The 15238-nt window shown below is 36.3% G+C and overlaps 1 protein-coding gene across 1 annotated transcript in view; it reads left to right on the top strand.

Moving 5' to 3' along the window:
• Nucleotides 1–999: 999 nt before the first annotated feature.
• The window catches only part of LOC121424187 (pollen-specific leucine-rich repeat extensin-like protein 1), a gene marked incomplete at its 3' end in the record, with an annotated part of 40373 nt that continues 26134 nt past the window's right edge, over nt 1000–15238 (top strand). Inside the window, exons 1-4 of the mRNA XM_041619796.1 lie at nt 1000–1397; nt 5200–5246; nt 6165–7032; nt 7898–8120. Coding sequence (XP_041475730.1) covers nt 5244–5246; nt 6165–7032; nt 7898–8120 — 1094 coding nt within the window. The remainder of the gene's footprint in view (nt 1398–5199; nt 5247–6164; nt 7033–7897; nt 8121–15238) is intronic.

Here is a 15238-nt window from a genome sequence, read left to right on the forward strand (position 1 = left end):
GAAAAATATTTCCCAAGAATCAAATCTAAACGTTATAGGTACTTATTTCTACAATATTATTAGTCATATCAATTCTAACATACAAAATGCAAAAAGTGTCACAACTTACCCCGCCTTCCCCTACAGTGAACGGATTTACTTGACAATTCCGGGGACAGTTTATTTTGGTTAGGGTCAATCACGGGGACGGGATGCCAACTACAAATTAAATCAATTATTATTTTCTTTTGGTATGAAACAGTTTCTTATGAGCATGTTTAACATGATACTATTTCCATTGATAAAAATGTAAAACGATGCTTGACAGGAAGCAGCCAGAAAGCGAAAAGACCCTTATAAACGGCCGACCTTATACCATGTTATGGTGATAAAACAAAAGAAATGAGAAGAATACGAAAATTGAAAAAGTGGAAGAAGATCTTTGAGATTTCTACAGGTATACTGGCTTGCATACATTATGCGAATGTATGTCAATCTATTTTATAGGCTTCTGAAATGACTCACCCGCATATAGGCTTATGTGCACATTGTTGAAAAGTATTACTATATATCCACAGTTATTAAACAGTGAGAATTAAGGGAAGCCAAAAAATAGAAAAGGGGGAAGAAGAGATCGATGCACATACCTGAAATATAGAATGAGCTTCGCTGGAAAGTTTAGCCAAACGTTATTACTAATGAAAATCGGACTATAAGAAATAGACAAAGTAAGCTAAGCCTTGGGAAAATATTAAAAAGGCTATAGGCCTAACATTGGGCCATTTTTGAAGATTTCAAACTCATTTGATAATAATAAAAAATATGATGTGCGATTTAACGTTATAGGGCAAAATAAGAAAAAGATGAAAATCCGCGGGAAAATCCCAAATGAAAGTTGGAAGAACCTATTTCTACGGCCCCCATCCACCAGTCCATAGTTTTTCGGGCTTTTGTTCCCTAACACAATAGCCAGTTTGCACTAATTTCAGAGCTATTGCCGAGGAATATATACGAGCATGGGTCCATGATACGAGGAAGTTTTGCAAGAAATCATTGCAAGGAAGTGCAGTCAGTTCCCCTGTACTTCATGCAAAACCCGGAAGTTCGCGAAGTTTATTTCACCAATGATGTGCACAAACTTTTTCAGCGCTCAGCAGTGTATAGCAGTGCGCTAGCAGACAAGTTATGCCTCCGGATTTTAAATGGAAATACACTCAAAATGTTGCTCTCTCGGTAATGTGTTGTGTGATCAACAATAATTCTTCATATCGGTAAGGAGAGATAAACAGTGACTATCATTTCTTCAGGTGTTTTCTTCAGTTCATGTCTATTCTGCCTGTTGAAGTTTATAGTTGCCAGTACCAGTGGATCGAGCTGGAGGAGCGCAGTGCGGTGTCGTGCCTGTTGAATGGTGTACGGTACGTATGAGCGAGACATGATCGCCGGTAGCCCTGCGGTGAAATGTGCAACTCTTGTCCTTGCTACTGTACTTCTAACAGGGGGTAGTGGTGGTGGTAGTGGTGGTGGGGGGGGGGGGGGGTGAGTGGGTGGGAGGATGATATTTATGCACATGATCATGAATTATAAATGATGATCTTCATTAATTAGTATTGGCCTTGATTATAGTACAATGATTATGGTGATGATTGACGTTTATTGTCATTTCTTCTTTATCATCATCATCATCATAACCATTATACAATATCATTGTGATGAATTCCCTTTTTATCATCATCATCGTCATCATCAACACCATTATCATCATCATCATCATCATCAATATATCTATCTTTATCATCATCATATTCATAATCATCACCATTATCATCATTATCATAAGTTAACCATCAACATTAGCATCATCATTATCATGATCATGATGATCATCATCAACACCATTTTCATCATCATCATCATCAACATCATCATTACAAACGATCATCATCATAACCATGATAATAATCATAATATTGGTCATTATCATGGTCATTGTTATCATAACGATATAACCATTATTTTATCAAAATTATCATTATCATCAGCATCATCATCATCATCAGCAGCAGCAGCATCATCATCATCACCATGCCCATCACTGTCATTATCAATCATCATCTTCATTTCCACCACCACCATCATTTACATGATCATCATGTTAATTATGATCCTCATCATCATCAACATCTTGATAATCATGATCATCAACATTATCGTGATGATCATCATGTTTATCATGATCATTGCGATCATCAACATTATCGTGACAATCATGATCATCAACATTATCATGATGATCATCATGTTTATCATGATCATTGCGATCATCAACATTATCGTGATAATCATGATCATCAACATTATCATGATGATCACCATGTTTATCATGATCATCGTCATTATCAACAATAAAAGGCTGGTCCGGGCTGAAAGTATTCATAGCTTAATAAATAGAGTTGAATTCACTGAGCAAAACGCTGAATATTTCATCACAATCAAATGACAAATAACAAAGGTATTGAATTTTAAAGTTTAGCAATATTTTGTGAAAACAGTTGTCATGAATATTCATTAGGTGGGCTGATGATGTCACATCCCCACTTGTTCTTTTGTATTTTATTATATGAAATTAGGTTTATTCAAATTTTTTGCTCAAGAACTTTAAAAATTGGATTGACAACTGATTTAGTGCATTGGATATTTATTGCTGCAACTGATGTCATTATGAGGGAGACATGTTATTTACACAAGTATGAAATAATGAAAAAAAATATGATTTTTATGTAATAACCTAAGAAAATGGAAAGTGGGGATGTGACATCATCAGCCCACCTAATGAATGTTCATGACGTCTGTTTTCAGCATTTTGCTCAGTGAATTCTACTCTATGTATTAAGATACAAATATTTTCAGCCTGGATCATCCCATTAACGTGATCATCATGATCATCACCATCATCATCAATATTTATTGAGACCCCTGGGCCGTGTACAGGGCAGAAATTCATCTTAGTATCAACATGGACCTAATAGGTCCATTGGCTCAATAAATGGTATGGTAGGCAAGTCTATTCAATACGATTTAATTTCAATGGTGTAATGCTAATTCATCCAATTACCAACTCATCCACTATCATAAATTGGTCTACCATTAGTTTGTTCACTATCCTCAGGGTCTAATTGCGATTTTTTTTCACTCACTTTTTGGTTCAATAAGTCCCTATAAAATTCCATTTGGTCTAATTGGATTATTAGTGTTGATTGGACGAAATGAATGAAAAGAAAATGGGCATTTGGCCAACAGGTTAAGAGACGAAATGGTCAGAGACGAACTGGCTGTACAAAGTGATTAGCCTACATGTATCTGGCCGATTGGTTCTAGACAAAATGTTGATGGATGGAATGGCATCAGAAAAATGAAGGAAGACCATGTGATGAGTGGACGATTTGGCAATAGACGAAATGGTAATTTGCCTTCAGTACTCCAGTGATTACTAATTTCTGAGTAAATGAGCAATGAATTGAAAAGTACATGTGTAGTAGTGGTCATAAGGCAGAAAATAATTTGTCTCAGTCTCAATAAATGATACATAATACTGTATGCATTGGGCAAGTATTATTTATTAATTTATTTATTTATTTATTCATTCATTTATGTTTTTATGTATTTATGTATTTACTTTAATTTATTTTCATTATATTCATTTATTTGTTTTCATTATTTTATACTGCAGGGTAGGCCAAATGGCCAATTCAGTTATGCAAAACTATTTTCCAAAAGCACCCCGCAGTTTAACCGATACACCAACATCATACGGATAAACAGAATATATTATATACATAAAGAGTGAATCAACAATTATCATGGAATTATTACATCTACATCAACATATTCAGTGTAATTACATGTTGTATGACAGAATTTTAATGATTTACAGTGATTACAGATTTCTCCTTTATGAGCAAGGAATTTGAGGAGAAACTCTGAAACTTACGTTCAGAAATGAGGACCCTTAATCTGATCTGGGGGTTGACTTGGGATGGTGATCTCGAGATTAATCCAGCGAACTAGCGCAATAATTGCGTCTCCATTACAAATAATCTTGAGATTGTGAAGATCGGGATAATTTGCCGGATTAGAAATAGTGCGCTAATTTGAAAACTCGGGCTGGTGCAGACAGCTCTTCTGTTTCCAGCTCAATACACAGATTGCCTCTTCATGTTTTGGCAAAGATACATACATGTATGTGACACTTATTTTAATACAATAAGAAGAGGAAACCAGGAGAGGGTCAGTGATGTATATCTAAATGCATGACCCATTTTGTCAAAAGTAGAAAAAGCATTCCACTTTGTTTCGACCTCAACAGTATGTAAAAACAAACTATTTTCAAGATTGCTTGCTCACTTTATTGATTTGAAGTAGTTATTGTTCTGAATTGTACATGGTTCCAACTTATGAGCTCTTATCAGATCACAAGACTTTCTTGATTCCTTGCTGGTGCTGCAGTCATACCAACAGAACCAAATCCTAATGTATATCATATATTTTGTCGGCTTAGATTTGATTTGCCAGTATGATTGTGCCATCACTTTTGTACAGAAGGGTGAGGGGGGGGGCATGGACCCACCCCAATTTTTGATTTGCCAGTATGATTGTATGATGAAAAAAAAGAGATGTAATGGAAAGAGAAAAATTTGAAATATGACAAATGTTATTTTCTGAATATTATGTCAAAATCTGTAACATCTGTGGAGTTTTGTAGTAAAAATGTTAAATTTTTTGCTTGCTCGCTTGCAACGTTTGACAAATTTTGCCCATTACACCATATCGACTTTCCCCCTCATAATTTTTGGTACATTATGCCACTGTGTACAATTTTTGAATAGCCAAATTAGGGAAACTTGTATCAAAGGCAGCCATTGGTGTACCAGGTTGTGTCTCTTAATTGTACACTGTATGTAGTTCATTTCCCCTTTTAATAATAGTGTAATCTTACGGATCTTCGAGTAGAAAGAGGCAGATATACTAGGAAATTTAGTTACAGCTGTGCAGAATTATTATTTGATACACTAAAAGTGTGCTTTTTAGGTTGTTTTATTAGTAGTTTTTCTTTGATTCGCAGCACAATAACAAATGTCATGCACTCTAATGCACCTGTGCTTATTGGTAATTTTGTCACTTTGAGAATTTTTTAACTTTCAATTTCTGTCTTTATCTCAGGAATCAACTCTTGCCTTCAGATGAGTGCTACAGTATCATGAAACATGGTAATAGACCCCAAATGCCGCTTTCACTTACTCATGATTTGTTGGTTCGCACCAGGCCTGCACTAAAATATTCTGCACCACACAACGAAAATTGTGTTCATTAAGCCATGGACCAATTACGAATCAGAGCCGCGCTTCTTTTATGATCAGTGATCACCCAAAAATTCTGGCACATATTAAGGGATTACTGTCATGATATCTGAACACGCCATAATTTTTATACAGAGCGGAAGTGCTCCGTATTGTAATTTTGGCCGGGGCCTGGTGCTGCTACATGTATCATTCATAAACTCTTTGGTTGGCACCTGGTGCAGGCCTGGTGCTGTCCAGTGAGTTACTGAAAGGGGTAAACGTTTCCCAGACCATTCTGAATTTGGATAAAGGAATCTGATTTTTGACCATTCAAACTTTATACTCATTTTCATTGATATTTTACCACATCTATGACTATTTAGACTCGTGCATCCTAGTTTTTTAGCTAAATTATTTTCGAAGAAAAGATTTAGAAGATTGTACATAAACTAAAAGACAAGTTTGTAATTAAATGACCTAATTTACACCAAGGAGCAAGTGTTATAACTGATCATATCCACAGTTCTTCATGCCAATTATTCCTTGATGGTGTCACATTATTTGCTACATTTTGAATAATAACATACCTTCGAGGTTTATTTCGAGCACATTTCTTTGGTTAAATGTCATAAGACAATATAATATCATATTGTCATGCATTTTGTCTGAAGATGATAGATCAGTTCTAACTCTCAAGGTAACATGATGTGGCTACCTTTCAGCAAGGATTACAGATTGGTGTATTAAAATTAATACTTTCTGCAAATTTGAGCTTGTGTATACAGTATTCAGTGTAGCTGAAAAATGTTTCTTATTATTGTCACTTTCTTTATGTCTCCCTTTCAGTCTGAAAATTCTGTGAAGGATATTCTCGCAAAGTTCAGCCAAGGAAATGGTCCACAATTTGGTGGGCCGCCCCTGGCCCAGAAGCCCTCGGTCCAGAGCAAACCGCCCAAGGTCATCAAACCTAATAACTTGCCCGTCAGTAGTCAGTCGTCAAATGGAGTTAAGTCATCCCCTAATGGTGTAAAGTCACCCGTGTCAAGGGTTGGGTTCCCACCAGGAGGAGGTGTGAACATTGAGGACATCACTAAGGTGAAGCTAAAGAAGCCACCCTTGCCCAAACCTCCTCCAGAAGCCAGACAGACCGAGAACCAAGTCCCAAGTTTTAAATTGCAACCCAAACCCAAGCCCAAGCCAGCGGCACCTCCAAGGCAAGAACCGTCCTCACCGTTCGGCGCCGCCAATCTTCAACCCAAGTCTCTACCTTCCGAGAGCAGTAGCCCTTTTCGGAACGAGTCCTCCCTTCATGCCAACTCCAAACCTGCAGCTCTTGCTAAGAAACCAAAGCCTCCGGCACCGGCCAGGAAAGACAGTTTAACAAATATATGTAGTGTACCCCGTAAACCGAGCCCACCATCAGTTTCCCCTGAAGAGGAAGACAAAGAGAATACATGTAATTGGAAGAATGGGATCGGGGCGGATGAACCTGCTCCACCAATTTCAGACTCAGAAAATTCCTCAGCATCTTCGATAACGGAGACTCCTTTGAGGAGAACGTCATTCCTTCACACTGTCAGCAAGAACTTGAAACAGGGAAACCGAAAGCCAGTTCTTGAACCCCTCCCACCCCTCTCAGTCATCGGGAATGCCCCTCGGAAGCCAGCCAAACCACCCAATGTGTCTTTAGCAAAATATTTATCTTCTTCGTCAGGTAAGGACTGCTGTATTTTTAATCAATTGTTATTTCAGGAAGTCTTCATGGAGGGAATTACTTTACTTGTGCCATTTCGACATTTACTCCACAATTTTTAAATTATGCCACACAAAAATTCTTTTAAGGATCAAATGTTTTTACCAAGGACATTACAGAACATTGTTGAGAGTTTTTCTATCATGTACAAAACTGAAACTGTTAATCAAATTTATATAAATGTAGCTATGTCTAGTTAAACATATTTCCTCTGAAGAATCAATCTGCCTTCTGTAAAACTACAAGTTGCTTCTCATTATGGCTTGCTACCACTCCTGCCTGTTTGGCTGATTAGGATTTTGTGGTCAATATAAAGATTAATCTCATGCTTTAGTTGTGTTCGTTATACATAGGATATCTATGACAAATTATTAATAAAGACAATAAGACAGGAACATATAAAGTGAAGTATATGGTTCCCTAGTTATTCCTAAATCCGTTAAGACATGGGGGGCTCGGGCTTTTGCGCATGCTGGCCCTGTTCTATGGAATGGTCTTCCCCTGACAATCCGTGAATGCACGTCCATTGATACTTTTAAACGTTGCCTTAAGACTCGTCTATTCAATGCCTCTTACTCTTACATGTAATTGTTCCTGGATCTATTACTATTATATTTGTACCTGTTCTCTTTCGTTCTTTCTTTCTTCTCTCACTGCGCCTTGGGCATTCTGCCGAGTGGATTTGGCGCATTACAAATCACATATATTATTATTATTATATCAAAATTTAAAATAAATTCACTAGTAATGTGTTATTATGATCAGAAGTGAAATTATTCCGTTTATTCTACTGTTGATGCTGTTTAACTTGTCATTCTTTATCTAGACTCCCCTCCCCCTCCCGTCAGACCACCGAAGCCTGGATCTACCCCGTCCACCCCTCCCTCTCTACCTGCCAGGCCCGGAGGTGGGCTATCGAAGACCAGGCCCCCACCCCCACAGCCAGTACCAGAGGAACAGATACCAGAAGATGCTGGGGATATCTATGACGATGTTGAGGGTGAACCCTCTTCTGGTGTTCCACGCAACAATAGGCCGTTCTCTCTCATGTAAGTACATTTTAACCTCTGTTTCTCTTCTATTAAAGAGGGATTATTTTCAGATTATGGTTTTTACCTATTATCTATCACCACATTTTTCAAAAAAGTCCCTACTTGAGGTGTCAAGTCATGGACACAGCATGTATTTAAAAATTTATGTGGGATTGTTTATGTCACGTGGTGCCAATACAGGAAGGCAGCTCGGTCAACTGCTCTATATTGCATTGTTTAGTTTTTAGGGAGTTTCCCTGATATAGTTCTTATCCTTGTAGGCATTGTCCCTCTGCTTGGGCAGTGACAAAGAAAAGGGAAGAGAATTTCCCTGAACTGATTTTGACCCATTCATGAGAAGAAAGACTGTAAGATTAGTCGTCTGAATCAAATACATGTACATGAGAGTGAAGGAATTGTAGTTTGTTTTTAAATGCACACAATGATGATGTTTTGCTCACATATCAAGCCAAGGACTGTGCTTCAAGAACATGATTTGTGATGTGACTTGCCAAGTTGTTAATCTATGATTGACACCACACTGCAAAAACTCTGGTGTTGATTTAACACCAGCCCAGAGTCTATATTTGTCCACACCAGAGAAGTGTTAAACAAAACCAGTTTCGTTTTGGTCTAACACCAGAAAGGTGTTTATGTAACACCAATTAGTATTGAAACAGCTTCAGTTTGATTCCAAACTGGTGTTGTTCAATACTTCTCTAGTGTGGACATACAATATAGATAGATTCAGGGATAATGTTAATTCAACACCGGCGTTTTTTCAGTGCAATATCAAATGCGTTTTTCATTCTGTGTGACACAAAATATAAATCATTACTAATGACATTAGATTGCGATAAACTTAAACTGCATGAGCTTCAAAGCAAATGCTTAGCAATTGTCATTTTTGTGCTTTTTAAAGTGATGTATCCAATACAACTTAGATCAATTCATTAATTTTATGTACCCCTCCAGATATACATGTATGTAGCTCATATGTTGGATACATGGCTGTTCATTCATAAAGCGAAAGCAATAGTCCATGCCTGATGTTTTTGGCTATGTCTTTGATGTCATAATAGAATGCAGATGTAGGCCTCCTTGTGTGATTAATAGAAAGTTTCCATGGCTTTTCAATCCTTTCCATACAGCATACTCACAGTGCCGACTGTTATATAAAACAAATAATGCACATGATTCTGCGTTTTGTGACATTTGGGTATTGGTAATGTTAAGCAAATACTTACAATCGGTAATTATATACATACATACATACATGTACATGTACTGGTGCTCAAAAGTTTGTGAACCCCACCGCAAAATGCATTCCTTCAACTTTGTGTTGATTGTAGACAACACTACAATGTTTGGCAAGCCCAGAGAAAAAAAAAAACTGTATTGAATGTAATATTAATATCACCTGACTTCACAATTAAAACATGGCAGAAATTGAACTATGCTCATTTCCTAGTGGAGTTCACTAAAACTCATAAGCACCACTGTAAATACAAACCAAAGTGGGATCTAGAAGTAATACTGGTCGATGTTTAGCACGTTTGCGTACTGTATGAATGGACAACGCGTTGACAAGTCCTAAAAGCAACTTATCACCTTGGCAACGGTGAGATTGAACACACCTATTGTCAGTCGGTCCATAATCTAATGTCTTTGACAACCAGAGTGGGGAAGCAACAAATTAGTCTTGATATTAGTCAGCAGTCAGACATATGGGCATCTGTCATTACAGAGCTAACCATATGTGTCTCTACATGCCAGGCTATTCACTGCCGACAGTGCAGAGTTCACACAGGATCATAGAGTTTCACTAGATATCTTTTTAATCATGGATGAGAAACTAATATCAAGCCAATGAGGTAGTGTTTACTTTAAACCTCCTTTAAACATCATTTTCAAGTTTTATCATAATTTGTAGTCTTTTACTTCCAAATGTGATTTTGTGTACAGACTGTGAGTTTGATACTGTTTTTCTTTTGTTATTTTAGCCTTTTTTGTTTTATTTTCTCAAAAAGCATCATATTCCTGCGTGGTAGATATATAAACAATTAAGTTTTAAACAAACTTATCTGAATCAATTTTACTGTTGGATTTTAGTTTGAATTTGGCTCAGTAAAAAACAAACAAACTTTATTTCAAAATTTCTTAATCTTGTGAACTTCTCGTGTGAACATTGCTCGCAGCTTTGCATAGCAACTTGTGTAGTATGACTGATCCTATGCGTACAGACGTGATGAAATCAAATTAAGACTTGATCCAACATTGGCCCATTGGATTGTGGTTCAGTTATTGTTGCATAATTTAAGTTCCGTGGCAAAGTAATAGAGTTTAATTTCTTTCCGGAAGTCTTTTCTCTGCTTACGTGTGTATAGATTTGTATACGTGTATGTGAATTGAATGTATTTCAACGGGCATGCTTGTTATTAATTTTTTTCTTCTTTAGAATGTTAGTTTATTGTTGGAAATTTTAAAAATTCTCTTATTCCAGAAAAGGGGAAAACTGTGCATTTAATCGAAACCACAGATCAATAAAATGTGTACATTTATTTACATACAGTACATATACTGAAATGGATAAATGAATATGAATAAGTAAATAAATAAGTAAAATTATAATGATAATTACACAGACTTCTCTATATAGCGCTCATTATCTGAAAAAAAGGAAAGATGAAACATCACCCAGTAATTTACTTCCCCTTTAAATTAAAAAAATACTTATTCAGTACTTCAAATCTAATTACATTAATTACAGTAAGTACTACGGGAAGGAAAGAACTTCTTTCGTACTTTATTCAGTATTCGAAGAGTTGCAAAAGGGATTAGTTCCACTTTTTACCATTTCCAGAAAAAACATTTTTTAACTCTCACCTACTGCAATATTCTTATGAGAAACTAAATTGTCATGGTGTACTATCCTATCATGTGAACCAAAAGTTGGGTATAAAAGAAATCTGACCTGTCTTCATTTTTTTTTATATATGCTTTTAAAAATTATAATTGTGGACCTAACCCCTTTTGCAAGTAAACTGAAATGAATCCAGTCTATTTTGATTAAAAAGTTATTTTTCTTTGCCACTTTTATTTACGTTTTCATGTGAATTTCAAATTGTCTTTGTTTTCATCAGAATGACTGAACATTTAGAGGTTTAGAGACAGAAAACAATAAATCTATGTATATGTACAATGGACCTAACCCCTTTTGACAAATGAGCTCTTCAGAATAGTTTGTTTGCAAAAAGGGTTAGGTCCATTCCAAGAAAATCATTTTTTTATTTTCCCATATGATATTGCAATATTGTTATGCGAAAATAAGTTTTCATGATACCCTACTATGAGAACATAAAAATTGGGTATAAAAGAAATCTACCTGTCTTATTTTTAAAAAATATTCTTTTCCAAAACAAATCTGTGTGGACCTAACCCCTTTTGCAACAAAACTAAAATGGACCTAACCCCTTTTGAAAAAAGTGTTTTTTTTCTTTGCCATTTCAGATCACTTTTTAATGGGAGTATCAACTTTTCTTTGATATCATCTAAAAGAGCTACTAAAAATCTATACAAAAAAATTCAAATTTGATGAAAAATTGACCTAATCCCTTTTCAAGTGAGCTCTTCATATACATTTTGATGACAGTCCACATTCACAAAATTGCACAAAAAATCGACCTTAGTGTCATGTATCTCTCTTTCTTGAGATTACACATATATGCTTTTCACATTGCATTTCCTTAACCCCATACTGTCCTTAACCCCAGACTATCCTTAACCCCATACTATCTTTTTTTTTATTCACACTGTCTTTCTTATACCCCATACTATCTGCTCAACCGTGGTTAATGCCTTAAACCCGGACTATCCCTCAGCTCATGAATATTGATGGTTTCACCAAACAGAGCGTGATGAACATGCAATTCGACTTCTGTGATTGGCTAATTCTTAGCCCCACTTTCCTTAGCCCTGTTTCGTTTTCACACTGCAGTAGCACCGCAATTGTGGTAGCACTAGCACCACAATAAGCCGGCTAACCCTGCTTTTTTGCAGGGCCAGATAGTACCGTACTATTTACCGTGCTAGCCCACTTTGCTAAAACGTAGTGTGAAAACGAAGTGGGCTAAGCTTAACCCCGGGAAATTGGTGGGGCTAAGACCCCCCCTTAGCCCACCAATTTAGGACAAAAAGTGCAGTGTGAAAAGAATAATAGTTTCATAGTGTAACACTATATCCTGGGTTATTGTCAGGCAGATTATAACTTCAGATATTTTTCACAAATATCCTGCTATTCTATTCATTGTCAATCATTAGGAGCCTATGCTTGAATTTTGGCTCATATTCATTGTCGTACACCTCAATTGCAATTTTACATGCAATTATCTGAACAAATTTGTAAGCCTTGAATTGATTAAATAGTGGTTCCACTTCCTTTGTATAATTTCAGTTTTGTTATATTAATACAATTTACCATACAACTGAATACACTACAGTAAACTTACGATTTTCAATGATCTTTTATTTGCTTATTGGCCAGGCTCCAATATTTAATTTTGATGGCTTTTTAATTGCAAGAACTACATTGAGGTGAATATCTAAAGTGAATGATGCTCATATGGATCACCAAAAAATCTATGGAAATAATGTGTTGTGAAAGAAGGAAATAGGCTTGTTTAGAAATGGAAAAAAAAGTATGATAACGTTAAACCTATTGTCTGTTTAGGCTTATATGAAGGCCCACATATAGGTTAGATCATTATACAATGTATGTATTCCAGAAAAAATGGAAACCAGGATTTCCATGTCACATTTCGAAGGCAAATCAAATGTGATATTTCATTTGCATCATCATACAGTTCAATTATTCTATATTTGATACCAATTTGAGACAATCTCTTCACACATTAATGAGCAAAAAGAGTTTAAAATTTTAACGTGAAAATCTGGTTGCGCAGAAATTTTGGACAAGATTGGTTTTGGATACGATGACTGCTTATTCCATGATTGCCTCATTAGCATTTCCTAGTCACCGATCCCTGAAATGGGAGTGGATTCAGATTCACACGTTGGTTTCTGCGTAAATCGTTTCTGATATGCCCCAATATTTATATTGTTTGTAATCTGCCATGCATGAACAATTTGGTAATAAAGCTTTCAGTCTCAAATTATGAACGAGATTCTACTCTTACCATGAATTTCAAATTTATAGGAAAAACATGATTTGTAATTGTGAAATCTGTCTCCGAAATTAGGTTTCCTTTTTGTGGGATGCACTGTATAAACAGTATGACAGGAGGGAATTCCACAAAAACTTGTGACTTTCAAACATGTTCAAGGTTATATAGGCAATCAAATCACACATCTGTTTTTAGGGAATATGTTATCGCTAAACTGCTACAAAGGGGAAATTATGTTCAGAAAATTAAATTTTCCTGGTTAAAGAGCCAGTAACAACATTTAGTTTGGCAAGGAGCAAGCAGTAATGAGGGACCTGTCTGAAACGAGGCTATTAAAGATCAAAGGCAGCTCAGATATCCTTTTTGAAAATTAAATACAGCTCTGTGATCCTACCTTGATTACAAATTTCAACATAAACCAGCATTGTTAACTATTTTACCCACAGAAAGCCCAAATTGTACAAATTATTTATCTGAAAGAAAACGTTGTAAACCAACCGGGCTGAATGAGACTGAAAATTGAACCCTATTGCATTGTGAAATTACAACAATGATAAAAATGCATAGGAAATACTGTTTCTAATATGGATGTTAGTGCATGTCTCGAAGAAGAGAAAGAAAACGGAGGAGGAGAAGGAGAAGGAGAGGAAGGAAAAGGAGATGGAGAAGGGGAAGGAGGAGAAGTAGTTAGAGGAAAAGAAGAAGGAGAAGGAGAAGGAGGAGGAGGAGGAAAAGGAGATGGAGAAGGAAAAGGAGATGGAGAAGGGGAAGGAGGAGGAGAAGCTTTAGAAGAGAAGAAGGAAAAGAAGGAGGAGGAGGAGGAGGAGGAAAAGGAAACGAAGAAAGAATAATGGGGAGGAGAAGGTTTGGAGAGAAAATTAGACAAAATTGTTGAAAGATAAAGAGGGGGTGGAGAAGAAGAAAAGAGTAAGATAAAACTATTATGAAAAAAGCACAGAAGATTGTTGAATGACATATAAAGTCAAGGGTCATCTCTAATTTCTTGAAGTTCAACTCAAACCCTCTTCCCATACATCAACAAATCAGAGGAGGGGGGGGGGGGAGGGGAAGAGTAGATACAAAATACGTTTTGGAAGTGCAGAAAGATGATTGTTGATAACGATGATATAGTACATGTACAATCATCACTAATTTCAAGAAGTTCAAGTGTAGGAAATGCCCATCTCCTGATCAACAAGTTGAAGTGCCCTTGAAGAGATCCCATTATAATCACTGTAATCCTATGCCATACCTGTATAACCCTCCATTCACACAAAGTGATGAATGTTACGTATAGCGATACAGCGAATACTTACAAACAGCAGTTCACACATAATTGATGTAAATGTAATCTTTAATATGCATACGTGCAAGTCTATAACACCCTGTTCAGACAAATCAAAGAATATAATGTATACAGTCAAAACTAAGAAACAGCAGTTCACACATAATTCGTAACCATATTTCATACCTGTTAATGTGGAATGCCCTGTTCAGACAAAGTAAAAAAAAATTGATTGTCTAACAATTCAGCACGTACATTTAACTGCCGTTCACACATAATCATCCAAAACTTAATACTCCATACCATGACAACTCAACCAAACTATTGAATCATATTTATGTAAATATGAAAAAAATTTCTAAGAAACATGTTTCGGCTATCCTAACTACCTTGTTATGCCCCATTCGCAGCAAAATTGTGCGTATGAGACTGATATTTTGGGGTACAAGTGATGATATGAAGATGATAAAAGTCTGAAATGCCTTCACTTTGACCCAATTCTAAAGTGTGCCAATTTTATCCTTTTGATTCCTCATGCCCGGGGGGGGGGCCACTTCCATTCACGAGTGGATACCATGCGCGACCACGGGGTCTCGAAAAGCACCCTAAACACGTAATTTCCATATTCTGAAAATGCATCCCTAAACAAGTATTGGCGTGTGAAACCC

The sequence above is a fragment of the Lytechinus variegatus genome, chromosome 11 (genome assembly GCF_018143015.1).
Source record: "Lytechinus variegatus isolate NC3 chromosome 11, Lvar_3.0, whole genome shotgun sequence".
Taxonomy (NCBI): domain Eukaryota; kingdom Metazoa; phylum Echinodermata; class Echinoidea; order Temnopleuroida; family Toxopneustidae; genus Lytechinus; species Lytechinus variegatus.